A 24,356-nucleotide genomic window follows, 5' to 3' on the forward strand; every position below is an offset into this window, starting at 1 on the left:
CAAAATTACACACTTAAAATCCGACTTAAGTAGAGTTCTTGAAATAAAATTAGAAGTGGAGAACAGATCGGTGGCTGCTGTGGATGAGGAAAGGGGAGGAATGAAGGTGGCTACGCAAGTAGCATGAGGGACCCTGGGGACATACTGTGGTGCGGTCACAAACACAAAATGTGCACAGAACTAAATACATCACGGAGTGTCCACGCATTGCATGAACATCAATTTCCTGGTTTTGACCTAGTGTTCTAGTAACTAAGATGTTACCCCTGGGAGACACCGGCTTATGGGTATGTGGGATCTGCGTAATTTCATTTCATTTATTACATTTCATTTATTTTATTTATTTTATTTGATCCCGGGAGCGGCCCCGCGCGCGCACCGTCCAGTCCCCGCACGATCCCGGGAGCGGCCCCGCGCGCGTACACCGTCCAGTCCCCGCACGATCCCGGGAGCGGCCCCGCGCGCGTACACCGTCCAGTCCCCGCACGATCCCGGGAGCGGCCCCGCGCGCGTACACCGTCCAGTCCCCGCACGATCCCGGGAGCGGCCCCGCGCGCGTACACCGTCCAGTCCCCCGCACGGCCCCGGGAGCGGCCCCGCGCGCGTACACCGTCCAGTCCCCGCACGATCCCGGGAGCGGCCCCGCGCGCGTACACCGTCCAGTCCCCCACACGGCCCCGGGAGCGGCCCCGCGCGCGTACACCGTCCAGTCCCCCGCACGGCCCCGGGAGCGGCCCCGCGCGCGCACACCGTCCAGACCCCGCACGATCCCGAGAGCGACCCCGCGCGCGCACACCGTCCAGTCCCCCGCACGGCCCCGGGAGCGGCCCCGCGCGCGTACACCGTCCAGTCCCCCGCACGGCCCCGCTCGAGCCTGGAGGGAGGCGAGACAAGGAGCGCGCGCCGTGATCGCGGCAGGGCGGTTCTCCCGCCCCCTCCCCGGTATGCAGACACTGAGAGCCGGCGCCATCTGCTCCGCCGCCGAGTCGCCGACCGCGCTTCCACGGAGCCGCCGGTCCTCAATGAGCGGAAACCAGAGCGAGCGCAGGAGGACCGCGGCGCTCGGAGGCGGCCTGCAGAGGACGCCCGCGGCTGCGCGCCAGGAGCTCCGCACAAGGCAGGCCCGCCCGCCGCCCGCCCGGGAGCCCCGGCGCCCCTCACCGGCTGGCCTCGCCGTCCGGGCCCGGCTCCGCGCGCCGCCGCCCGGTGTTCCTCAGCACCATCGCGCCGCGCCCGGGCCGCCGCCGCTCTCCCGGAGAAATTTGGCGCGCTCCCCGCAACTCTCGCGAGAGAGCGGAAGCGCCGCCGCCCAATCCGGAGGCTCGCCGCGCCCCGCCGCCCCGCCGAGCGCCTATCGCCGCGGGCGCCCGAGGGGAGGTGGCCGGATAGGGACTCGGGGAAAAGTGTGCGGACGCGCGCGCCGCGCACGGCGGGGTCTGTCCCGGGCCGCGCTGCGGGCCGCGGCGGGGCGGGAAATGTGAGGCCGTCCCCGCGCCGGGGCGGGCGTGAGGCGGGGCCGGGGCCGGGGCCGAGGCGGTGCGGGGAAGGCGATGGCGCCGGCGGCGTCGAAGCTGCGGGCCGGGGCCGGTGTCGGGGCGCTCCCGCAGCGGGCGCTCGCCCAGTACCTGCGCCTCCTGCGGCTCTACCCGGTGCTCACCAAGGCGGCCACCAGGTCGGCGCGGAGCGGCCGCGGAGGGGTCGGGCCGGGCGGGGATTTGCGTGCGAAGGGCGCGATGCGGCGGGTCAGAGGACCCCCCCTCCCAAAAGCCTTGCACTAGCCGCAGAGCCCAGCGTAGGCGGGTCGTGTATTCGGTTCTGACAGCTCATTGCCAGGGAGCCAGCCAAAGGAATGCACCAAACCAGGGGTCAGACCCCCTGCCCTGGAGGTCCTCTCCCGAAGGTGCGTGGGACCAGACCAGAGGTCCACCTCCGGCCCACCTCCCCTTGGGGCCGGCGCCGGACGGCTCGCAGGCACCTGCGCTCGCTCCGAGGTGTTCAGGGCGGAGCCTCGAGCGGCCTGGGCGGGGTGGCAGGGGTTGGCATACCTTGTCTTAGCTCTGCATTTGGGGGAAAGGTGACAAAAGCCCACTCCCCCGGTCTGCTGCTCCGTTGCACCTTTTGAATTGGGGTTCTAAACTTTTTATGAGACACCGTTCTCCCTCGTTAGCTTTAATTAGTTAATTTTATAAGCTCATCCCCTCGTATTAAAGCGGCCTTTCATAAATGGGTACAGCATGCTGCCGGGGTGTCAAGCACCAGCAGCAAGTCAGATAGGTCGGTAAGGTCCCTACCCTCAGTGGACTTTCTATTCTAGTGAGAAACTAGACAAAAAGCAAGATAAATAGGGTCAGGGAGGTTGTATCTGACATTGGTGACATTGGAACAGAGGCCTGAAGGAGGGGAACAGGCCATGCTAGAAAGGAAAGCAAAAGCTCTCTAGGCAGAGCACCGAGTGCAAAGGTCTTGAGGGAAAAGCAAGCTAACAGTGGAGCAGTGGAAAGGTCTGTGTTGCTGCAGAAAATGGACAGTGAGGAAGGGAGCAGTTGAGAAGGAGGGAGCCAACGATCAGATCAAGAAGGTCCTTATCAGCCGGAGAAAGAATTTTGGATTTTTTAGCACACAGAGCTTATCAGAGTGTAACTATCGACCAAAAATTGGAGCAGCTGGGCCCATCTCCACCTTTCTACTGAATTCATATTGCCGTAATTGTAGGTTTAGATGCAGTTGTAAGAAATAACACAGGGAGATCCCTTGTCACTTTGCCCAGTCTCCCCCACTGGTAACATTTTGTAACACTGTAGTGCAGTACCACACCCAGGACACTGGCACAGGTGCAGTCCACAGGTCAGGGGTGTGTGTGGGTGGGTGTGCGTGCGCGAAGTTCTACCATCTCCACCTTTTGATGCGGGAACCTTACAGCGGGGCTGCTTTAGCAAGCACTCATCGCTCCCATCCCACCCTGCTCTCAGCACCGCCGTGCTGATGACATACAGGAACGGCCACCCTCCTGCTTCTTGCTCCTGTTCTCTGATTACATCTCTGTCCACAGTGGCATTTTGTCAGCACTTGGGAACTTCCTGGCCCAGCTGATTGAGAAGAAGCGGGAAAAAGAAAACTGCTCTCAAAAGCTAGATGTCAGTGGGCCTCTCAGATATGCCATTTATGGGTGAGTTCCATCAAGGGGCTGGTTTACCCAGTAGCAGACTAGTTCCAACAAAGCTACGGTATCAAGACCAAGTTTCTGAAATAACTAATTTGGAGAAATAATTTTTAAAAATCATTGACATAATCATGGGAAAAAATCAGTATGGTGGATAATGTGAACTTGTTTTATGGTTTTCATTTGGAATTGCTTGGGTGGGGGTGGCCGTCTTCCCTTGGCTGAGAGATCTGAGGGCAGGTAACTCACCTAAACCTAAGTTAGACTTCAAGACACAAAGACCATGAAGGAGGAAAAACAGACTCAAATATGGCCAGTTGTTTCTGTTATTTTCCTAGTGTCAACATCCAGAAAATAAATACTTAGGTATCCTGAAAAGTGTCCGGTTTCTGAACCACTTTTGGAATTGCAAAGACCACAGAGATTCAGGAGTTTACCAATTAAATCCACCCGAGATCTCTGGCCAACGATAGCGTTTGTAGAGATGGATTATTTTGAAGTCTTCTGCAACAAGAGTCATTTTTTCAATTTAAAATTCACAAATAGCGCTTTGTATTTGTAAGTATGTTGGCTACAGTCATCACAACGTTTCCATAATGTAGTTAAAGCCATAATCACTCTGGAGAGGGAATGTGTCAGAATCCCCTGGGAGGCATTACTCACTTGCTGGTCTCCACCTTCCAGACTTCTGTTCCCTCTCAAGGCCCCTGGCTGGCTGAGTCCGTAGAGCATGCAACTCTTAATCTCGGGGTCGTGAGTTCAAGCCCCGGGTTGAGTGGAGAGATCACTAAAAAAAGAATAAAGTTAAGACTCTCTTCCCTCTCACTAAGGACCCCTGCTCTAGACCACTTAACCTGTGGCAGGATAGGAAGCAACAGCTGAGAGCCACTTATGTAAGGACTTCCAGTGTCAAAAACTGGAAGACCCCTGGGCCCCTGCCCATCTTTTTATTGCTGAATTTTACAGAGTAAAACTTTGTTTAGTCTCGTACATGAAGTGGCTGGGTTCACTTCTGTCCCAAGCATTCTACACTTGGGAACGCATAGTAGCCGTACAGACAGGCCAGGACACAGCGCCAGGTTTCACTCTTGCTAACTGCCCAAGAGGGTTTGGTAAGAAGCTCTGACACCAGGGATGCATCCACTTATTTACCCATGAGCACCTTCTCTGAGCCAGGCCATGTCCTAGGCACTGTGGACACAGCAGTGAATAGACAGGCACAGTCCTGTCTTGTGACATTTGCCTCCGTTGGGCAAACAGGGCACCATATGACTAAACAAGTGAGATCATGGCATGCAGGGACACGTGCTATGAAGACAACGAAACAGGACCTGGAACAGAGAGTGGCTGGGACAGCGGTGGGTTCACTGTCCAGAACAATCATGAACAAAGTCTCCCAGATGACAATGTTGAAAAGGAGCTGGCCATATGGAAATTGATGGGAGATCCGAGGCAGGTCTCTCAGAGACAGAAAAAGAATGCTCGAAGCAGATTCAAAGAAAGCCTGTTTTCTAGTGTGGTCAGTGATGGGAGACTGCAGGGAGGCAGGGTTTGGGACATGGGGTTTGGGGGTGAAGCTGGACCCAAGAAGGGCACATCCAGAGAATGGCAGCCCTGCTCACCCCCACCGTGGGGCCTCAGGTTCTTCTTCACAGGGCCACTGAGTCACTTCTTCTACCTCTTCATGGAGCACTGGATCCCTTCCGAGGTCCCCTGGGCTGGGGTCAAGAGGCTCCTCCTGGACCGCCTCCTCTTTGCACCGGCCTTCCTGTTGTTGTTCTTCCTCATCATGAACTTCCTGGAGGTTGGTCTCTGCCATAGCTCTTTGTCTGGCACAGCGATTCTTAACCTGGCATCTGTGGGTGGAAATCAGAGGGTCTGTGAGCTTTTCAGTACACTCAGATTGAAGTTCCTCCCTGTCCTTTATGAACGTCAGACGCAAAGCACGGTTGTATTGGTAGTACCTCTTGGTCCACAGTAGGAAGTCACAAATATCTTGATACCACACGTCCTTTGTTACAGAGGGTATCTTTTATGTGTCATGACTCCTTCTGCCTGCTTTCAAGTCTTGACACTGAATGTCAGTAAGGAAGCACGTTTGCTCATCTATCGTAAGATTCTTCCCTTGAATACTTGGAAGGTGTATTTCAGTATAGTTGGTTCCGGTAATCCTATATATTTTATTTTATACAAACAGGATTCTGAGAAGGGGGGTCCATGGAATTCACGAAACAGAAGTTCCACACCCCCGATTGTATTGCAGAACCCTGTACTAACTCGAGGCCTGAACAGTGCTCTGAAGAGGTGAACACGTCAGCATAGATTTAAAACATCACAACCCACCACATGAGAGGTGTGTTCACGCGGAGTCACCAGGCATGCCTGTTGTGCCCAGCAGTCCCTTCCCAGCTCACTAGCACCTCACCCCCTCCCCAGTTCGCCCACTGTGTGCCCAAAATGTGTCATGTTCTGCCCTGAAAGTAATTGTTCCAACCAGTCAGCAGGTAAAGCCTTGTCCTTCAGGTTTTATGTTGAAGCAGCATCTTGAGTTCTTGTTCCTGAGCAGAACACCCCTTGTGGTCTAAGTGTTCCTGGGGGTAAGCGGGAAAGATGCTTCATCTTAACTGGTTCGCAGTAAGTCCCTGCTAGTAAAAAGAGATGTTGGGCAAGCCCTTAGGAAATCTGAGGTAGGAGGAAGCAAAGGGCACCCACATCCCTTTTATCCTTCTAAATATGAAAGGAATAGATCTTCATTAAAAGACGAAACACCTGATTGCATATGTCATATGTGACCAAAGTGTGTAAAGTACCCAACACATAAATGACATATGTGGGACCACAGTCTACCACACACACTATAGATGCTTCTGCATCTGCACTTAAATTTTTTTTAATTTGAATATAGCCGACACACAATGTCATGTTAGTTTCAGGTCGACATCGCAGTGATTCAGCCTCTCTCCGCTATGCTCACGGCAAGTGTCACCACACAACTCCACTTACAGCATCACGGACTCTCTTCCCTACGCTGTGCCAACATCCAGCATTTTCTGATCGTAGGTAGCACGCTCGGACCGCACGGTATCCCACCATAAGCCGGGCCCTTTTGTTCCTCCTGCGGTGCTACGGAATAGTACAAACGGCTGACGTTTATTGAGCACTTGGTCCAAGCTCTGCATTGTGTCCTTTGTGTCCTTTGAGCTGCAAGTCAACCCCATTTTTGAGGAAGCTCAGGCCCACGGCTTACGTTCCCATAACTTGCGGGCCTGTGAGTTGGGTCAGACCCAGGCTCTGTGACCCCGAGCGCCCAAGCCTCGCGGCCTTGTCCCGTGTGTGAGGTTTGTTTCCCCATGCTCTGGACAACCATGGTGGTATTTTTCTTTTAAATATGCCGTTTGATACATAAAAACAATGTATATGTAGTTCTGAGGTTGAACATCTTTTCATGTGCTTACTGTATTGTATGAACCGCTTATTTTCTCTCAGTGTTTGTTTTCTTCCCACTGATTGTATATTGATATATATTAAGGACATCAATCCTTTGCCAAATAGAGACAGCAGATTTTCCCCCATTTTCCAGGTTTTTGTCTTTTAACTGCAGATAAAGGTAAACATTTGAAGTTATTATATAAATAAAGTTTATTTATAGTGCGTTTCTCCACACAGGAGTTTTAAAAAGTTATGTCATTCTTTTCCTTTGTGGCCTGCCTGCCTTCAAGATACTGGGAGCATTCTCCTTTCCTTTTTCTTTTGTGATTTTATTATGTACATTTTGACAAACACAAAGAGAAATATTCTGTATTTTCCTCTAGTATTCTTATTTTTTTATTTATATGTGGGACACATACTTTTGTCTTCTTTTCACTTAAATAGCAAATTGTCTTATTACCATGTATTGAATAATCCCCTGTACTTTGAAATGTCCACTTTATCATGCTCTCGTTCCCATATGTGCAGGCCATTACCTGGACTCTCGGATCTTTTGCTGGATTCTATTAACTTCCATTGTATGTCTGTTCTTTTTTAGCTTTTAATGATCATCACTTCATAGTATTTTTTAAAATCTTTAGTGATTTAGGCCTCCCCTTGCTATTCTTTTTCAAGATAGCTGTTCTTACGCATTTATCCTCTCAGATGACATTTAGAATTAATTTATTGGGGTTCATTTTTTGTAAAACTTCAAGTTTTGCTTGAAAAATGAATCAATTTTGGAGATTATTTTGGGAAGAATTGACAGCCGAGGCATAAATCGCAGTTCTGGTGCTCGTGGCCAGCAGCATGAGTCCCACCGTTGAGTCAGCTCCGTACAGAGTGATGAAGGGCCATGAGGGCCATGGGCACAGTGGACGCAAGTGGGCTGCCTCACTGTTGATTTCCCAACCGGGTGGCTGACTCCTTATAACTGCAGCGCTCACTAGGCACACGGTGTCCTGTCTACATACGCATGGAACAAAACCCACAGTTTGAAAAACCATCATGTTAGGGTTTGGGCCCTCCAGATCTTGGCACCCCAGCTTCAGTTCTGAGGGCAGTGGCAATTGCTCACCATCCACGCTCCCCTCCTTTCCAGGGGAGAGACACAGCTGCTGTCGCTGTCCAGATAAGGAGAAGCTTCTGGCCGGCACTGCGCATGAACTGGCAAGTCTGGACCCCAGCGCAGTTTGTCAACATCAACTACGTCCCTTTGCAGGTGAGGGCCAGCTAGCACCACGCAGAACCAGAGGGGGCCTCATCTTCCACCAGCCTTGTTTTAGCTTGGAATGATTGGTGGTTTTCTCTCTGCCTGTAGCAGTTTTGGATTTGGACAGATGAAGGAGGTGTCCACACCGCATCCACTGGTCCCAGAAATGTTTCTGAAAAGCCCCCAGTCCAGGAACAACTTGGCTTTTCCAGGGGTGCAGTATTGCCAGTGCCTGGCCTCACGGAGGTGCCAAGCAGTGCCAGTGCCTAGCGGGATGTGCAGGGGAGGAAAGGGCAGCCTTTCCTGCAGTGACATCAGAGCACACCTGAGCAGCAGGCAGAGGATGGGACGTGGGGTGGGGCAGCCCTTGGGGTGCCATGCACATGGGGTTCAGCACTTCTAGGCACCAGGGGGGTCGCAGTATGAGGTGGGCTGCTGATACTGCCCCACGCACCCCCACCTCCTGCTCTGAGCAAGGTGGGAGCCTGGAGGGGCTCTAAGCTGCAGGAAGAGCTCACCAGGGCAAGGCAGAGGGGCCCTGCCATTGTGCACTGCCTTTCCACACCAAGAACAGCTCACGTGTGTCCAGCCCCAAGACCATATCCAAGACGAGATATGCTAGAGGGGCTTGGCACATCTGTATGCTCATGGCCTGGGTTTATTACAGCCTGGAAGCAAGGGTATACACCTGGACCCTAGGAATCCATGCAGGCTTCCTGTGCCCCCTCCCTCCCATGAGGGTCTCACAGAGCAAGCTCTCACCCGCCACCAAAAACATGCTGCTGCATGTAGGCCATGTTTCTGCCCAGGGAAGCCCTGTAAAGATGCAGCACCAGGGTTTTTTGGGAGGGCTGGTCATGTAGGCACCCTCTGCCTGGCACATACCAGAATTCCAGACTCCCAGGAGAGCAAGTGCTCAGCATGAACCATGTTATTTTAGCAAGCAGTCCAGTTCTAGGGAGTCATTCTTATCAGTTGGGGAAAGGTGGGAACCCTCAGGAACTCTAAGTACCCAGGCCCCAAGCAAGGGCTAGCCTCTCAAACAGGCCTTTCCAAGAACTGCAACCTTAAGCTTCTCTTGCACACCATTTAAGTAACCTTGTTTTCACCCCTGCTCTAGAGAGGAGAGACCTGGGGCAGAACTCCCTTGAGCAGCAGCTCCACTGAAGGATGGGAAGAGGGAGGGAGGTGCAGGCTGGGTGGTCACACACACACACACCAAGGAGTAGCAGAAAACCAGGAGAAGGCAGTGACACACAACCACAGATATTGCAGGGTTAAAGCAAAATGAGAATCAGCTTCATTGGTTTTAACAATCATCTTATCGGTGACCTTCCCAAGAGCAATTTCAGTGTCTCCATGAGGGCTAAAGCCAAACTGCTGTGAATTGAGCAGTGGATGAAGCAGAAATCATGTCTGCAAAATTCTCTCAAGAAGTTTGTGAGAAGGTGGGGAGAAATGATGGCAGAGGGCTTTGAAGGTAGGAGAGGCCATATGCTACCCTAAAGAGGGGCGCATGGGGTTTGGGCATAAGCAGAGAGGTACTTTAGCCAGAGGCCCCTCTTTACGAAGACAGGAGAGAGGTGCCTGTTCACTGGGGACTCCCATCTACAGGAGGGCAGAGGGCAGGGCAGAGGGCAGGGCAGGGCCAGACTGAGGGGAGAGGAAGTAGGGTGGGTATCTTGAGGGAAGTAAAGATAGGTAAACTTGCAGAGAATGACAGGGCTGACTGGAGACCCTCATGTGCAGGGGCACAGGGCCCCAGGGAAGCAGGGACGATGGAGGTTGTCCAGGGAGTACAACTAAGGAATAAGAGGGGAAGGCAACAAAGGCTTTGGGCCATGGATCCTGATGTATATAGAAAAGGAAATAAAGACACGGAAAGAGAATGGCTGAGGATGTGAAGGGATCTATGGATGGGAGAGTGGGAGAGCCTGGAAAATGGGACCCTTCTGGGCAGCGTCAGACAGAAAGCTGGGAGGCCGCGATTAGTTTCCATTTTAGGTGGTTGCAGGTGAGTTAAGGGGCAGTGGCGTTTATTAAACAAATATTTACTGAGCACCTACTGTATGCCCCACTGCTCTAAACTCTAGGGAGACGGTGACTAACAAGATAGAACAGACTGCTACTTGCATGGAGCTTGTATGTCAGGGAGACTCACTGACTAAAGGTAACTTCAGGTGGGGGTACATCCGTCAGATCATCGAAGCAGGGTCATGGCCTGGGCTGCTGGGGTATCTCCGACGGGCTGGGTGAAGCCACCACGTGATGTCCAGTCCTGGGGTGAGAAGCTGAGCCAGGAGCTAGTGCTCGGTGAAGGAAGCTACGGACAGTCCGTCTGTCTTCCCTACTGGCCTGTAACATCGCTAGGCGCAGACTGTCCTGCTCTCCCCTCTAGCACCGCGCTTTGCATGAAGTAAAGGCTCAGTGAACACAGTCGTGGGTGGATGGACTGACCAGTGAATGAGCTGTCCTGGGGGACTGGTGACCGGTAAATAGTCAGGGCCTCACTGCGGCCTGTGTTCTCTTGGCAGTTCCGAGTGCTTTTTGCCAACCTGGTCTCTCTGTTCTGGTACATCTACCTGGCCTCTCTGGGGAAGTGAAGGTGACCTGAAGCGGATGCAGACACACTGCCCGTGTGGGTCTAGGGACCCACCAGCCTAGGGTGAGGGAGCAGAAACAACCTAGTCAGGACTTCATCTGACTCCAGATCATGTGATTGAAGATGGAGAAACAAATCTTTTAACGTAAGAATTTTGTGTTTTAAAAGGGCAGAAACTATCTTCAGTGATGCTGACTCTAGAACAGTAGTGTTGACTTCACTTGTCACCTTGAATTGAATTACGGTAACAATAAACTATAATGTAGCTTTTTCTGCGGTGATTTTAATTTTTCAGAACAATTGTGTCACTTTGGTGGAAATGGGTGGCCAGAGGGCTGCCCTCAGATTTTTTTTTTCACTTTAAAAAAAACTGTGATAAAATCTGTAATACCAGTGCTTGCCTACATGGAGCCATTGGAGAGGGGCCCTTCTAGAGCAGGACTTCACCCTGACATTTGGAGACCCTGTGAGAAGTGCATGCCACCCTTTCAGTTGACTTTGCTCTGCTCTCTTATTCCTCTGTTGTTAACTGTCCTCCTCACCTTTTCTCACTCTCAGTATCCCATTCTTGATGGATACAATACCCTTGGATCTTAATTTTATATTTTTAAATTTTTTTATGTCCCATATGCTTTTTCTGTTTCCTCAGGATTCATGGGGGTTTCTTCCCCCGTTTGTTTTGCTGTTTTTTCCTATCAGGATTTCCCCCAAAAGTCTGCTGATTGTACATCAGTCTTTAAGAGTCAGAGCCACTCAGGCAGTACCCTCACTGTGGGCTGACCAAGCAGGGACCCAGTTTTGTTGGAGATCACCCATTTTCAGTAACTGAGCCTTTTCTCCCAGACTGGCCAGTTTCCCCAGAGAGGAATTCTTTAATTTCTCGCCCAGGGGAAGGGTTGTGGTTAGAGTGGAGCATTGTTTAAATCCAGTGGCCAACATTGTGGCTAACTGGAGGAAAAGGGTGAGAGGTCCTGTTAGTATGTGAACTTCATATAATCTCAGCTGTACTACTGCATCCTAGTCTCAGCTATCTGGTGTTCTCAAATCCAGAGTCCTTCTGGTTTAAATCCTCTGGAATGAATGTCTTCTGTCGTGATGGAGGTGAGGTATTCACCTAAAGATACAGGTGATGGAGGGGGTGTGAGGACAGCCTCTTATACGTTTTTCATTCAGTCCTCCCTTGTTCAACCCCATGCCCTTCTTCAGAAGTGGAGCTACTGCCTGTAACTCCCAGATTTTTCCAGACTCTCTGGACTGAGCTTGCTTCTTGGCTTCCTGCAATACTGGCAACTGATGTTCCATCTTTTCAGGTCAAAAATGATCTGATTTCCAGCTTCCAAAATTTTGTCAACTGATCTTTTTGTTTTGTTTCTTCTTATGGACTTGTCTTTTTTTTTTTTTTTTTTTTTAACCTTTTATGGGGCACCTGGGTGGCTCAGTCAGTTAAACGTCTAAGTCTTGATTTCAGCTCAGGTCTTGATCTCAGGGTCGTGAGTTCAAGCCCGTGTTGAGCTCCACGCTGGGTGTGGAGCCTGCTTAAAAAAATTTTTTACTATCATTTTAGTAAGCAACCTTCTGGAAGAAGCAGGTGTAAATGTACGGGTTCAAGACAACATGTTTAGGGGCGCCTGGGTGGCGCAGTCGTTAAGCGTCTGCCTTCGGCTCAGGGCGTGATCCCGGCGTTCTGGGATCGAGCCCCACATCAGGCTCCTCCGCTATGAGCCTGCTTCTTCCTCTCCCGCTCCCCCTGCTTGTGTTCCCTCTCTCTCTGGCTGTCTCTGTCAAATAAATAAATAAAATCTTAAAAAAAAAAAAAAAAGACAACATGTTTAAACAGATATCTGAGTATTTCTGTAGAACGCATTGATTCTCCAAAATCCAGAGAGATTTTTAAAAATGTCAGTCAGATCATGTCAACTCCTAACTTAAAAACCTACAAAGATGACCCAGCATTTCCATTTCTGGGTACCTACCCCCCAAAACTAAAAGGGACTTAAAGAAATATTTGCACACCAAATTCATAGCATTATTCACAGTAACCAAAAGGTGGAAGCAACCCAAGTGTCCACTGATGGATGAATGGATAAACAAAATGTGTTATATCCATAAAGAGGAATATTATTCAGCTTTAAAAAGGAAATTCTGACATATGCTACAACATGGATGAACCTTGAGGACACTATGCTAAATGAAATAAGCTAGTCCCAAAAGGACAAATACTGTGTGACTCTACTTACATGAGGTCCCTAGAATTGTCCAGTTCATACAGACAGAAAAGGGAATGGTGGGTGCCAGAGGCTGGGGGAGGCAGATAGGTGGTCAGTGTTTAATAGGGACAGAGTGTCACTTTGGGAAGATGAGAAAGTTCTGGAGATGGATGGTGGTGGTGGTGGTCGCACAACAGTGTGAATGTACTTAATGTCACAGAACTATATGCTTAAAACTGGTTAAGATTGGAGCACCTGGGTGGCTCAGTCAGTGAAGTGTCTGCTTTCGGCTCAGGTCATGATCCCAGGGTCCTGGGATCGAGCCCCGCGTGGGGCTCTGTGCTCACCGGGGAGCCTGTCTCTCCTTCTCCCTCTGCCTGCTGCTCCCCGTTTGTGCTGTCAAATAAATAAATAAAATCTTTAAAAAACACAACAACAATAACAACAACAAATTGGTTAAGATAGTGGGGTAGCACCTGGCTGACTCAGTCAGTAGAATGTGGGACCCTTCAACTCAGGGTTTTAAGTTCGAGCCCCACCGTGGGTGTAGGGATTACTTAAAAATAAAAAATTTTAAAAAACAAAGCATAACTGCTTAAGTTAGTAAATTCTGTTATATATATTTTACCACAATAAAAACAAACTCAGCAGAGGTTTCCCAGTTCACTTAAAACTAGAATCTTAACTTCTATCTGCAAGGCTCTCTCTTCCACCTACCAGCTCCTTGCAGCCTCAAGGCTGGGACTCCTTCCAGTGCCCTCCAAGGAGTGGTCCCACCCCCCCCACCCCATCCATGGTCTCATACACGCGTGCACACACACACACCCCGCAGCAGGGTTACCCACAAGCACACACACAAGCTCCCCCCACCCAGTGGCATGGTTACAAACACACAAGTGGTGTGGTCACACCCACACACCCCATGACCCCATCTCTCCCACACACACATGCCCCATGACCCTGTGTCTCTCTCACACACACACACACACACACACACACACGTCCCACAGCCCCACCTCTATCAAACACACACACACACATGCCCCGAGGCCCTGTCTCTCACACACACACGTACCCCGGCCCCTTCTCAATCTCACTCACACACACACACACGCACACACACACGGCCCCCGGCCCTGCGTCTCTCTCACACACACACAAACACGCACATCCCGCGGCCCCGTCTCTCTCACACACACACGCACATCCCGCGGCCCCGACACACACACACACGCACACACACACGTCCCACAACCCCACCTCTCTCACACACGCACACACACGTCCCGCAGCCCCCTCTCACACACACACACGTGTCCCGCAGCCCCATCTCTCTCACACACACACGCACACACACGTGTCCCGCAGCCCCATCTCTCTCACACACACACGCACACACACATGTCCCGTAGCCCCCTCTCTCACGCACACACACACATCCCACAACCCCACCTCTCTCACAAACACACACACACACACACGTCCCACAACCCCTCTCTCACACACACACACACACGTGTCCCGCAGCCCCCTCTCCCTCTCACACACACACATGCACACACACACGTCCCACAACCCCACCTCTCTCACACACACGCACACACACACGTGTCCCGCAGCCCCGTCTCTCACACACGCACACACACACGTCCCACAACCCCACCTCTCACACACACGCACACACACACGTGTCCCGCAGCCCCGTCTCTCTCACACACACGCACACACACACGTCCCACAACCCCTCTCGCACACACACACGCACACACACACGTGTCCCGCAGCCCCGTTTCTCTCTCACACACACACGCACATACACGTGTCCCGCAGCCCCGTTTCTCTCTCACACACACACACGCACACACACACGTGTCCCGCAGCCCCGTCTCTCTCTCACACACACACGCACATACACGTCCCACAACCCCACCTCTCACACACACACGCACACACACACGTGTCCCGCAGCCCCGTCTCTCTCACACACGCACACACACACGTCCCACAACCCCACCTCTATCACACACACACACACAGCCCGCCGACCCAGCCGCTGGCTCAGATGCTCCGTTGCGGCTGGAAGGCGGCTCCACACGGGCAGCGCTGGGCGGACGGGTGGCGCCGCGCGAACGCTCGCTGCTCGAAGGCAGGACTAATTTGCACCGGGGCCTTCCGCAAAGGATCCCGGAATGGGTCTCAGAACCTTCGCCCACCACCCCTCCTCCCCTTCGTTCCCGGAAACTGTCTGCGCCCGGCCGGGGTGTCCCCGCCCTGCGGCCCGTCGGCCCCGGGGGCGGGACTTCCGTCCCCGCGCTGTCCGCCGGCCGGAAGCGGACACCTGCGGAATCGTGTCCCTAGCGGCGCGCCGTCCACCTGTGAGCGCCTGCGCGGGGCCGGCGCGGGACGGGCGGGCATGGCGTTTCGACAGGCGCTGCAGCTGGCGGCGTGCGGCCTGGCCGGAGGCTCGGCCGCCGTGCTCTTCTCGGCCGTGGCGGTGGGGAAGCCCCGCGCGGGCGGGGACGCGGAGCCCCGCGTGGTCGAGGCGCCGGCGTGGGCGGGGGCCGCGCGCCCCGGGCCGGGAGTCTGGGACCCCAACTGGGACAGGTGCGGGGCCCGCGGGTGGCGTCGGGTGCGCCCACTGTCGGGCGGTGGGGACCCTCCCGTGCCACTGCCGTTCCTTTCGGTCCGATGTGGTCGGTTCTGCAGAGGGGCAGGCGGGGCAGGCTCGCGGGCGGATTTTGTTGCGGATGTGGCCGCGAGGCTGGCTGCGATCGGGGGCGCCCTCGACCCCTCTTCCCAGCCCCGGCCGCCTCGCCTGTCCCCGAGGGTCGTTTGGAGGAAGGAGGACAGTGGTGCCTGGGACAGGCTGGCGCGCGGGGCAGTCCGAGGTGGTCGCTTTCCGGCCTGGACGCAGGGTCGGACCTGTCTGTAGGCTGTCAGCCTGGTTTCCCTCGCTCAGCTCGGGAGCGCTGGGATTGGATGATGGCCTACTGACCCCATCTTTGCCTAACAGCTGAGAGAAGGGTGGATGTGGGGCCGGAGGATGACGGCCCGGTCCTTAAAGGGAGCTCTTTGCAGGGAAGATGTGCAAGGACATGGCCAGACATCCTGAATAGGAACGGGAGCCTCCAGGTCTTGGGTCAGTGCGTGGCCACAAGCCACATGTGCTTACTGAGCCCTTGAGAAGTGGCACCTGCGATCAGGAAACACTTTTTAGTGTTATTTGTGTTCGTGAATTTAAATTTAAAAACCAAAGCGGTGCAGATTTTTAAATATTGTTTATGTGTTGCAGTGATAGTATTGTTGATAGGTTGGATTAAATAAAGTGAATTTTTGAAATTTCACCTGTTCCTTTCTAGTTTTTCAGTGTGCTTCTTGGAAATTTTGAAGTTCATGTGTTGCTGGTGTCGTGTTTCTATTGGACAGCCCTGCTCTGGAGTTTGGGAGTGGCCTTTGTGGGATGGTTTACCAGGTCCCAGCTCCTCCTTCCTGCTTTAGTCTGGATGAGGGACACAGACCTAGTATTTACTGGCAGCCTAGTTGTAGCAGGAACTTCATAGGTATTCTTTGCTTTTTGTTTTTGTTTTTTAAGATTTTATTTATTTGACAGAGCGAGAGAGCACAAGCAGGGGGAACAGTAGAGAGGCAGGGAGAAGCAGGCTCGCCCTGAGCAGGGAGCCCGATGCGGGGCTCAATCCCAGGACCCTGGGATCATGACCTGAGCCAAAGGCAGACACTTAACCAACTGAGCCACCCAGGCGCCCAGTATTCTTTGTTTTGAAGCTTTAATTTAAAAAAACAAAACAAAAAAAAAAACAAAACTTAGAATAGTTTTAGATTTACAGAAAAATTGGAAAGATAAGAGTTCTCATATACTCCACCCCTGATTTACTCTACTCCTAACATCTTGTAACGCTAGTGTGGTTTATTCGTCACAGTCAGTGAACTAATATCTGTATGTTATTACTGACTGACATTCATGCTTTTTTGAGATTTCCTCAGCTATTGTCTGTTGTCTCTTCTAGGATCCCACACAACAATTAGTCATGATGGGGCGCCTGGGTGGCACAGCGGTTAAGCGTCTGCCTTCGGCTCAGGGCGTGATCCCGGCGTTCCGGGATCGAGCCCCACATCAGGCTCCTCCGCTATGAGCCTGCTTCTTCCTCTCCCGCTCCCCCTGCTTGTGTTCCCTCTCTCGCTGGCTGTCTCTCTCACTGTCAAATAAATAAATAAAATCTTAAAAAAAAAAAAAAAAGTAATCTTCTTAAAAAAAAAAAAAAACAATTAGTCATGTGTCCTCAGGCTTCTCTTGGGTGTGACGGTTTCCTTGTTTTGATGACCTTGACTGTTTTGAGGAGTGGAAATCAGGAGTTTTATAGTATGCCCCTCAGTTGGGATTTGTCTGTTTTTCTCATGATTTGATCAGGGTCATACTCTCTTTTTCAAACGTCAGTACAGTCTTCTGAATTTCTTAGTTTTTTTTTTAAGGAGACAGATTCACTGTGAGATGAAAGGACTTACTTGAAGCAGCGCTGGACTCTAGCTTTATTGGTTGCAGCTGACACACTGTATTTGCTCACCAAGTCTAGGCTTACGAAGGGGGAGGCTGTCTGTGCTGGAAAGTTCCAGAGCCTCATGTGGTGAAACGTCCAGCGTTTTCCTGGAGAACCTCATCCAGTCTGGGCTTCCTGTGTCTGTGCCTGTACTGCCCAGATGTCTTCTCTGGCCCAGCCCTGAGCTCCAGTGCTGCATCTCAGCCTGTTTGTATTAGGGCACCCCAGGTTCACCCAGCAAGACCCCTCAGTTGCCACTGCTTCCCTCAAAACTTATTCTGCCACCACTTTGTCCCTGCTGAGGACACTCTTCCTAGCTCTGCCCATACCACAGACTGTTGGCTTTTATTAATTTCAGTTCTGGGAGCCACCAGACATGTCTGTCTTAAGATTTGGCTGTTTCTCGGCATTGTTGCTGCTGGTGCCCCCCACCCCCACCGCCCCCTCAGCTCCTGCTCGACCTTCCAGGAGTGCCATCCGGTAGACTCTTCATGATAATGGGAATGTTCTCTTCCTTGCTGTCCAGTGTGATCGCCACTATCCCATGTGCTGCTGACCATTTCAAATGTGCTTAGTGTGACCGGGGAAATGGAGTAATATTTTTGTTTAATTTTCATTATTTTGAATTTAAGTAGCCACATGGCCAGTGGCTAACATTGGACAGCACAGTTGCAGGCTCTGCATCAGCGAGGCCACACTGGCCTTGTGGGCACCCCAGCTGCCCCTTCCTGTTACCTGGTTTCGTTTTCTGCACATCACTCATCACCTGGCTGTTTTACTCAGTCTCCTCACTAGAACACAAGCTGCATGAGGGCTTCGCTTGTCTGTGTCGTTCACCGTCTGATCCCCCAGAACAGGCCTGGCACTCAGCTCTGTGCAGTAAATGAGATGTCCTCTGAGAGGGTGGGCTCTCAAGGGCCAGCGGCAGAGAACAGAGTGTGAAGGGCATTATCTTGTCCCTGCGCTTTCCCAAGATGGAATTACTGTCTTGTCAGAAATACTCAAGGCTGACTTGTGAGCAGGGACCACAAGGACACACTCTCATATTTCAACATTAGGCGAGAACCACTGTCCCTGGTCAACCTGCGGAAGAGGAACCTGGACTCTGGAGAAGAAGAACTGGCGTCCAGGCTGGACCACTGCAAAGCCAAGGCCACGCGACACATCTTCCTCATCAGGCACTCCCAGTACCATGTGGATGCCTCCCTGGAAAAGGACCGCACTCTGACACCCCTGGGTACGTGCTGGGGCTCAAGCCCCAACTGACACCCATCCCGGTGGCGCTGGGCCCCTTTGGACCTGTGTCCTTGGCCTAGATTTGAGAATTGTCATTAACAGTGATCATCAGCCTGACAGGAGACAGGCACTGAAAACATCCTCAACTTTACCACACGCTGGAGCTCGCAGGCGATCAGAGCCAGAGCCCAGCAGAGGTGTTCTGCACTCACGCTCTGCAAGTGGCGTACCGTGTGCCCCATTTGCTGCAGATCCTTCTGTTCAGCACTTGCAGATCTGTTTACAGTCGGCTTCGTAATGGTAAACAGATGAGACTAAGCGATAGTGGCTCTGACCTCCCCCCGGCAGAAGTGCTGCTTATCGCGGAGTCTTGCCGCCATGCGCGGTGCTGCTGACCGTGCCCGTCCACTGTGGCCTCTGTGCCCGCGTGCAGGCCTATCTCTAGAAGAAATTCCTAGGAGAGGAAGCACAGGTGGTCTGAGATAGAGTTTAAATTTGTAAAAATTTCTTTGTTGGACAGGATATGACCCATTTGTGCACGTACTAAAAAAATTCAGATGGTATAAAGGGTTTTGCAGCCTGTTCTCCAGCCTGCTGTGTGCCCCCTGCCGCCCTGGGTTCGGAGTGCACGCGTGAGCAGTGACGCCACATCCAAGGTGCTACCGTGTGCAGCTGAAACGGACTTGCTGAGGGCATTTTCGACTAGATACTAAGATAATATATTTGAGAAAAAGCATTTGTGTCTGCACGCAGTCCGTACTTAGTAGTGCTGAGGCCGTTGGGTCTTTACGTGTTGACACCTCTGATGACTGCACAACTGGCAGGTCAGTGGCACGCTGCAACTCAGTCTTTGGACAGAATTGAATAAAAGTGGCATGAGGGACCCAGAAACAGTAACAGGACCCTACCCAGACTTCAGCGATCCTCAACCTTGTTCATTGTTTTTAACATTTCTTCTGTATGGGGCTGAAGGTAACTGCATTATCTCATTGACTTTACCTGTTGAATGCCTGGCCTCCCAGTTAGGCCCAAGCCCCAGGAGGGCCTGCCCACCTTGTCCCCCAACCCCAATGGTACTCGATAAGGACTGGAGTATTTGTAAAGTAAACAAAAGAGGAACTCCAGCAACATGTAATTCTCCGGTGTTTTTCACCTTCAAGGTCGTGAACAGGCTGAACTAACTGGGCTCCGACTTGCAAGCTTGGGGTTGAAGTTTAATAAAATTGTCCATTCGTCCATGACCCGTGCGATAGAAACCACTGATATCATCAGCAAACACCTGCCAGGTGAGTGCCCGGCATCCCCAGGTCCCTGGGCAGCAGGATTGAGAACAGCAGAGGGCCCTGGGCAGCTTCTCCTCAAGGGGCAGCAACTGAGTCACTGCTTCTCCCGCAGGTGTTTGCAAGGTCAGCACAGACCTGCTGAGAGAAGGTGCCCCCATCGAGCCCGACCCACCCGTGTCCCACTGGAAGCCAGAGGCTGTGGTAAAACCCCCCACTCCCCCGGGGAGTGTCCCCCACTGCACCCCCCGTTGCCCCACTCTCCCCATACCCCTCCACCCGTGGCCTGCACGCTGCCTCCATACTTAAGGTTCCTTGCCCTGCCCCCAGCAGTATTACGAAGATGGAGCCCGGATCGAGGCCGCCTTCCGGAACTACATCCACCGGGCAGACGCCAAGCAGCAGGAGGACAGTTACGAGATCTTCATCTGCCACGCCAACGTCATCCGCTACATCGTGTGCCGGTGAGGGGGACGGGGCTCCCTGGCCCACTTTCTCTCCCGCCCGCCTGTGCGGCTCATCTCTGCGGGAGGCCCCGTCAGCCTTCTGGTTGATGATGCATTTTTGGCGGCAACAGCCCAGATGCAGTCCCAGCGCGGGTTGGGGTCCCGAAGTCAGTGGCACGTTCTGGGTGATGCTCACGTGGTCACTTGGTTACGGCACCGTGTGCTGGACTTCGCACACGGTACAGTCGTGTTCCCCTCGGTGACTGGTCGCCGGGTCCCGCTACAGCAGAGACTGTGGTGCTGCTTGCCTGATGGTGATTGTGCGTTTCCCTCATTCTGTCCTCATTTGTTAATTGAAATTCTTCTGTAAGAGCTCAGTCTTAACTCTTCGTTCATTTATCTATAGGGTTGTGGACTCACGGAGCTGTATTTGGCGCTGTGGGTCATAACCCATCCCCGTGCTGGTCACTTCGCTGCTCTGGCTGTTGGGCGTCCGGAAGGAGGCTCCTGTGTCCTCTGGACCCGCCTCACTCCCCGGACTAGAGCAGCTTCCAGAGCTGCCATGAGTGACACCTGCCCTGAGTTGCAGCCATGGGCCAGCGGGCCCTGGAGGCAGTTAAGCCCGCTGGGTACTTACGTATTTGACCAAAGTTCACTTAGTAGAAACTTTGAAATAGCTGGAACCCCAGCCACCCTCTGCATCCATTAGAAAGTGTGTGTCAGGCATTTTAACAGCTGAGGGATTTCCTCTTCTTGTGTGATGTGTCTGGCAGTGGTAGGACAGGACACAGCCCACCGGCTGGCCTGTGGCACTGTCCAAATCCAAGCTCAGCGTGCCTGCTCACCGTGCTTGACCCTTGGGCCTGTCGTCAGGGCTGGGGCCCAGGGGGGTGGGGGGACATTTCCCCTCCAATGTCCCATGCACAGCCTCTCGTGAGAAGTCCAGGACAGGAGGCACGGGGCTCCAGGCCAGGTGGAGTGCTGCTGGGGAAGAGGGGCGGGCCTCAGACAGGGCTCCCAACCTCCAAACTAAAGTGCTCCCGGAAGGCCATCTCAGAGCTCCTGTGCTCAGCACGTACCGTTCCCTGTTGCCTGCTCTGCGCATCTCGCGTGTGGAAACACCACGTTAGACCACACCCTGGGACAGGCTGACCTAAGCAGCCACTAGAAGTGACCCCAATGCTGAACACACCAGAAGTATTTAGGGACTTGGAGTAGAGGTGACCTGTGTGGCATAAAGGGCTGGAAGGAGCTGGAAGCATCCCCATCACGATATGCGAGGGAAGTCTGGAAATTGTGGGGGGGACACGGAGAAGACTTTAAAGAGCAGCATGAGGGTAGTTGTTCCTGAGGCTGCAGGGTGAGCTGCGGGGACGCCCCTCGTCCATGTGGACATTTAGGGCACAAAGGACGTCGGATGGCTTGGGGAGGCCATGATGATACTGGGCTTTTCAGCAAATAATGCACCTAGAAGTGTGTCTGAGAGCAAGGAAAGGCTCTGGGGTTGTGGATTACACCACCCCGTTGCAGGGGAGAGTGGCCAGGAGCGGCCCGTTGCGCTGTCTGGCTGCCGCTGCCCCCTTTCGGTTACACTGTTAGCTCAGTCGCGTGCACTTGCAGGAAGCCATGGATTTCTGACTCCCATGCACATCTTGAGTTGCGTCGATCCCCTGACCCAAAGAGGGGCTGGGCCGTCACCGTGCCCCTTATTTGATTTGATGGAATGGCATCAGCCCAGCAGCTCCTTTCTGAGAAAACCCCTGCTTGAAAACAGGAGGGACAGACTTAACCTATATGGGTCCCAGCCTCAAGAAAGTCTGCCCCGAGACCTTACCTGGGGTTGGGGGCTGTTAGCGTTGCCCTGACCCCAGCCCGTTTTGGTGACAGAGCCCCCTGTTTTAGCATGTTCCTTCTCCTTCCAGGGCGTTGCAGTTCCCTCCAGAAGGCTGGCTCCGCCTGTCTCTCAACAATGGCAGCATCACCCACCTGGTGGTCCGGCCAGACGGCCGAGTGGCACTCAGGACCCTCGGGGACACAGGGTTCATGCCTCCGGACAAGATCTCCCGCTCCTGAGGGCTGCCCGGAGGACCCGCTCTCCTCAGTCCCCCTGTGGCTTCTGTGGGTGCTGCCAAGGACACGGCTCCTTCCCTGTCTTCCCTCCACAGGCTGCACTGCGGTTACGCTGCTCTTCTCCAGGACAGTGAAAAAGTACGAAGAATATCTAAAGTATCTAAAATGTGGAATTTCCGTCTGTACTTCCGGCCCAGGATGGAAAAGGGAATTGTTCTGAGCAGATTGGCCTATTTCTGTCTTGGGGTTTTCTGCCTCGTCCCCCAGGACGAGGCCTCTCATGTCGTCTGCGGGGACCACGACTAACCCGCACGGGTGTCTTTGGTTATGTCCACAGTTGGCCACACGAGCCCCTCGAGGCTCCGAGGAGGAGGGGCTGCCAGCGCTTCCATTCAGAACTTCTTGTCATACATCCTTCTCCTTTCTTAAGACCGTTTTATCACTTAAATATTTGTCAACTCAAGATTCTCATCATCTGGGTTCCTGCTTTGATAACCAGTTTCTCAGGCCAGAATCCTGCACGTCTGACGTTGTTGGGTCTGAACTCACCTACGTGGTCGGGCCTTTCCCAGCAGGCAGCCACGCCTCAGCCGGGAGGGAGGTGGCTGGATGGTGATGGGACAGCAGGGTGTCCTGTTTCAATAAAATACTCGACAGTTAAATGTTTGCCTCTGGCTGTTAATCCTTTATGCTTACGGATTAAACTATTTAGATGTGATGTGTCCATCCCAAATATCCTGTTAACTTAGGAGAAACTACAATTTCTATGACGCAGTTATGAACATTTTCTGCAATCAGTGCAAGTAATTGGGACATTTGATGCATTTCTCTGTAACTTTGGAAATAACTGCAAAATAAAAATTTTATTTTACTGATTTTTCAAAGTACTGATTGTGAATGTTTTTAAGAGAACAGGAACCTGGGCAGTGTGGCAGGCAGCAGCCCCAGACCTGCAGTTGCGGAAAGTGCTTTCCCACAGTATTGTGTGTTCTCAGGGTTGACGGCTTCGCCAGCTGTCTGCCCACTTGGGGCCGAGGCCGGGACCCAGGACAGCGAGCTAGATAAATGGTTTTCCACAGGCATCCACCACGCACCACTTTCTAGACAGTTTTGAAAGTAAGCCAGGGGCTATGCCAACTTCTCAAAGCACAGAAGTAGCAGGTAACACACCTCTGACCCCAGGAGTGAAGGAGGCATGGGAGAGCAAGGGCCACACAGGCCTCAGGTCCCACCCTGAGCCTGAGCCCTGGACCTTCGGACCCACACGCCTGAAGGTGGAGGTGGCAGGTCCCCTTCCCTCTTCCCTCAAGGGGTTTGCAAGCTGCCTCACTCTACCGTCTTCAGATCTCCTTTTTCTTCAGATTTTTTTTTTTTTTTTTTTGGAGAGAACACGAGTGGGGTGAGGGGCAGAGGAAGAAGCAGACTCCCCGCTGAGCAGGGAGCTTAACTGCAGGACTTAATTCCAGGACCCTGGGATCATCATCTGAGCCAGAGGTAGACGCTTCACCCACTGAGCCCCCCAGGCGCCCCTTCAGATCTGCCTTTATGGTGGCATTTCACTTGAACTTTGAGAAGCAGGGCAGCATTTTGGGAACCGAAAACGAGCCCACGTGGGGGGATGCAGCCGAGAAGCAAGAGGTGGGTGTTGACATGGGGTCACAGGAGCCCCTGATGGAAACTTCTCTGCAGTGAGACAGATGACTGCAGACTTCTGAGACGTCAGCAACAGTATCCTAAGTTAGGATACCCATGTTAACATGAGGGCACCTGAACTGACATCAGTGGGAAGACGGCAGCTGGCTCCTCTTGTGCTGTGCTGTTTATTCCAGAATATTTTCTTCTGAGACCGTCAGGAAAGGATCATAAGCGCAATCTGTAAATCAGAAAATCCTTACGGGATTTGCACAAATGCACAAACGTCAGCGTAAGACAAGAAAAGTGCGTGCCTTGATGAGCCCCGTGGGCAGACCCCGCTCTGGCGACAGGGCAGTGAGTGATGACATCTGAAGCCACAGTCTGTCAAGGCAGTAATCCCACAGACCGCCGTTCCCTCTGAAAGCTGTGATGTTGCTGGAAACATCCCAGAATTACTCAAGAGATCTGTCTGTGGTCCTTGCTGTT

General features: G+C 52.8%; 3 protein-coding genes and 1 long non-coding RNA gene across 8 annotated transcripts in view; 3 read left to right on the forward strand and 1 right to left on the reverse strand.

Moving 5' to 3' along the window:
* The window catches only part of POLE (DNA polymerase epsilon, catalytic subunit), a 43,238-nt gene extending 41,967 nt beyond the window's left edge, over positions 1-1,271 (reverse strand). For both annotated transcript variants that reach the window (XR_015722359.1, XM_087857461.1), the window contains exon 1: positions 1,162-1,271. Coding sequence is in view for 1 of the 2 variants with exons in the window: in XM_087857461.1 (XP_087713587.1) it covers positions 1,162-1,223 (62 nt within the window). In the remaining variant the exon portion in view is untranslated. The remainder of the gene's footprint in view (positions 1-1,161) is intronic.
* A 222-nt stretch (positions 1,272-1,493) lies between these two features.
* On the forward strand, positions 1,494-10,714 carry PXMP2 (peroxisomal membrane protein 2). 3 transcript variants are annotated; one of them, XM_087857463.1, is made up of 6 exons: positions 1,495-1,672; positions 3,050-3,166; positions 4,802-4,964; positions 6,088-6,216; positions 7,731-7,850; positions 10,376-10,714. In XM_087857463.1, the coding sequence occupies exons 1-6, from the start codon at positions 1,551-1,553 to the stop codon at positions 10,442-10,444; spliced, it is 720 nt and encodes a 239-aa protein (XP_087713589.1). In that variant the 5' UTR covers positions 1,495-1,550; the 3' UTR covers positions 10,445-10,714. The 3 variants fall into 3 exon arrangements, with proteins under 3 accessions (XP_087713590.1, XP_087713589.1, XP_045671623.1); XM_087857464.1 differs by lacking the exons at positions 7,731-7,850; positions 10,376-10,714 and adding an exon at positions 5,358-5,513 and having other exon boundaries at positions 1,494-1,672; positions 6,088-6,217; XM_045815667.2 differs by lacking the exon at positions 6,088-6,216 and having other exon boundaries at positions 1,499-1,672.
* Positions 10,715-15,014: 4,300 nt separating this feature from the next.
* On the forward strand, positions 15,015-23,110 carry PGAM5 (PGAM family member 5, mitochondrial serine/threonine protein phosphatase). Of its 2 annotated transcripts, none has more exons than XM_045815673.2 (6): positions 15,015-15,254; positions 18,262-18,440; positions 19,600-19,725; positions 19,835-19,923; positions 20,050-20,183; positions 22,088-23,110. In XM_045815673.2, exons 1-6 carry the CDS (start codon positions 15,064-15,066, stop codon positions 22,236-22,238), a joined length of 870 nt encoding a protein of 289 aa, XP_045671629.1. In that variant the 5' UTR covers positions 15,015-15,063; the 3' UTR covers positions 22,239-23,110. The 2 variants fall into 2 exon arrangements, with proteins under 2 accessions (XP_045671629.1, XP_045671630.1); XM_045815674.2 differs by having other exon boundaries at positions 15,016-15,254; positions 20,053-20,183.
* LOC148107462 (uncharacterized) lies at positions 15,266-16,905 on the forward strand. Its single transcript, XR_015722360.1, has 2 exons — positions 15,266-16,210; positions 16,676-16,905. It is a non-coding gene; the product is annotated as an uncharacterized LOC148107462 (long non-coding RNA).
* Positions 23,111-24,356: the final 1,246 nt, after the last annotated feature.

Source organism: Ursus americanus, chromosome 30, assembly GCF_024610735.1.
Source record: "Ursus americanus isolate L20-20 chromosome 30, mUrsAme1.1.p, whole genome shotgun sequence".
In the NCBI taxonomy this organism is placed as follows: Eukaryota; Metazoa; Chordata; class Mammalia; order Carnivora; family Ursidae; genus Ursus; species Ursus americanus.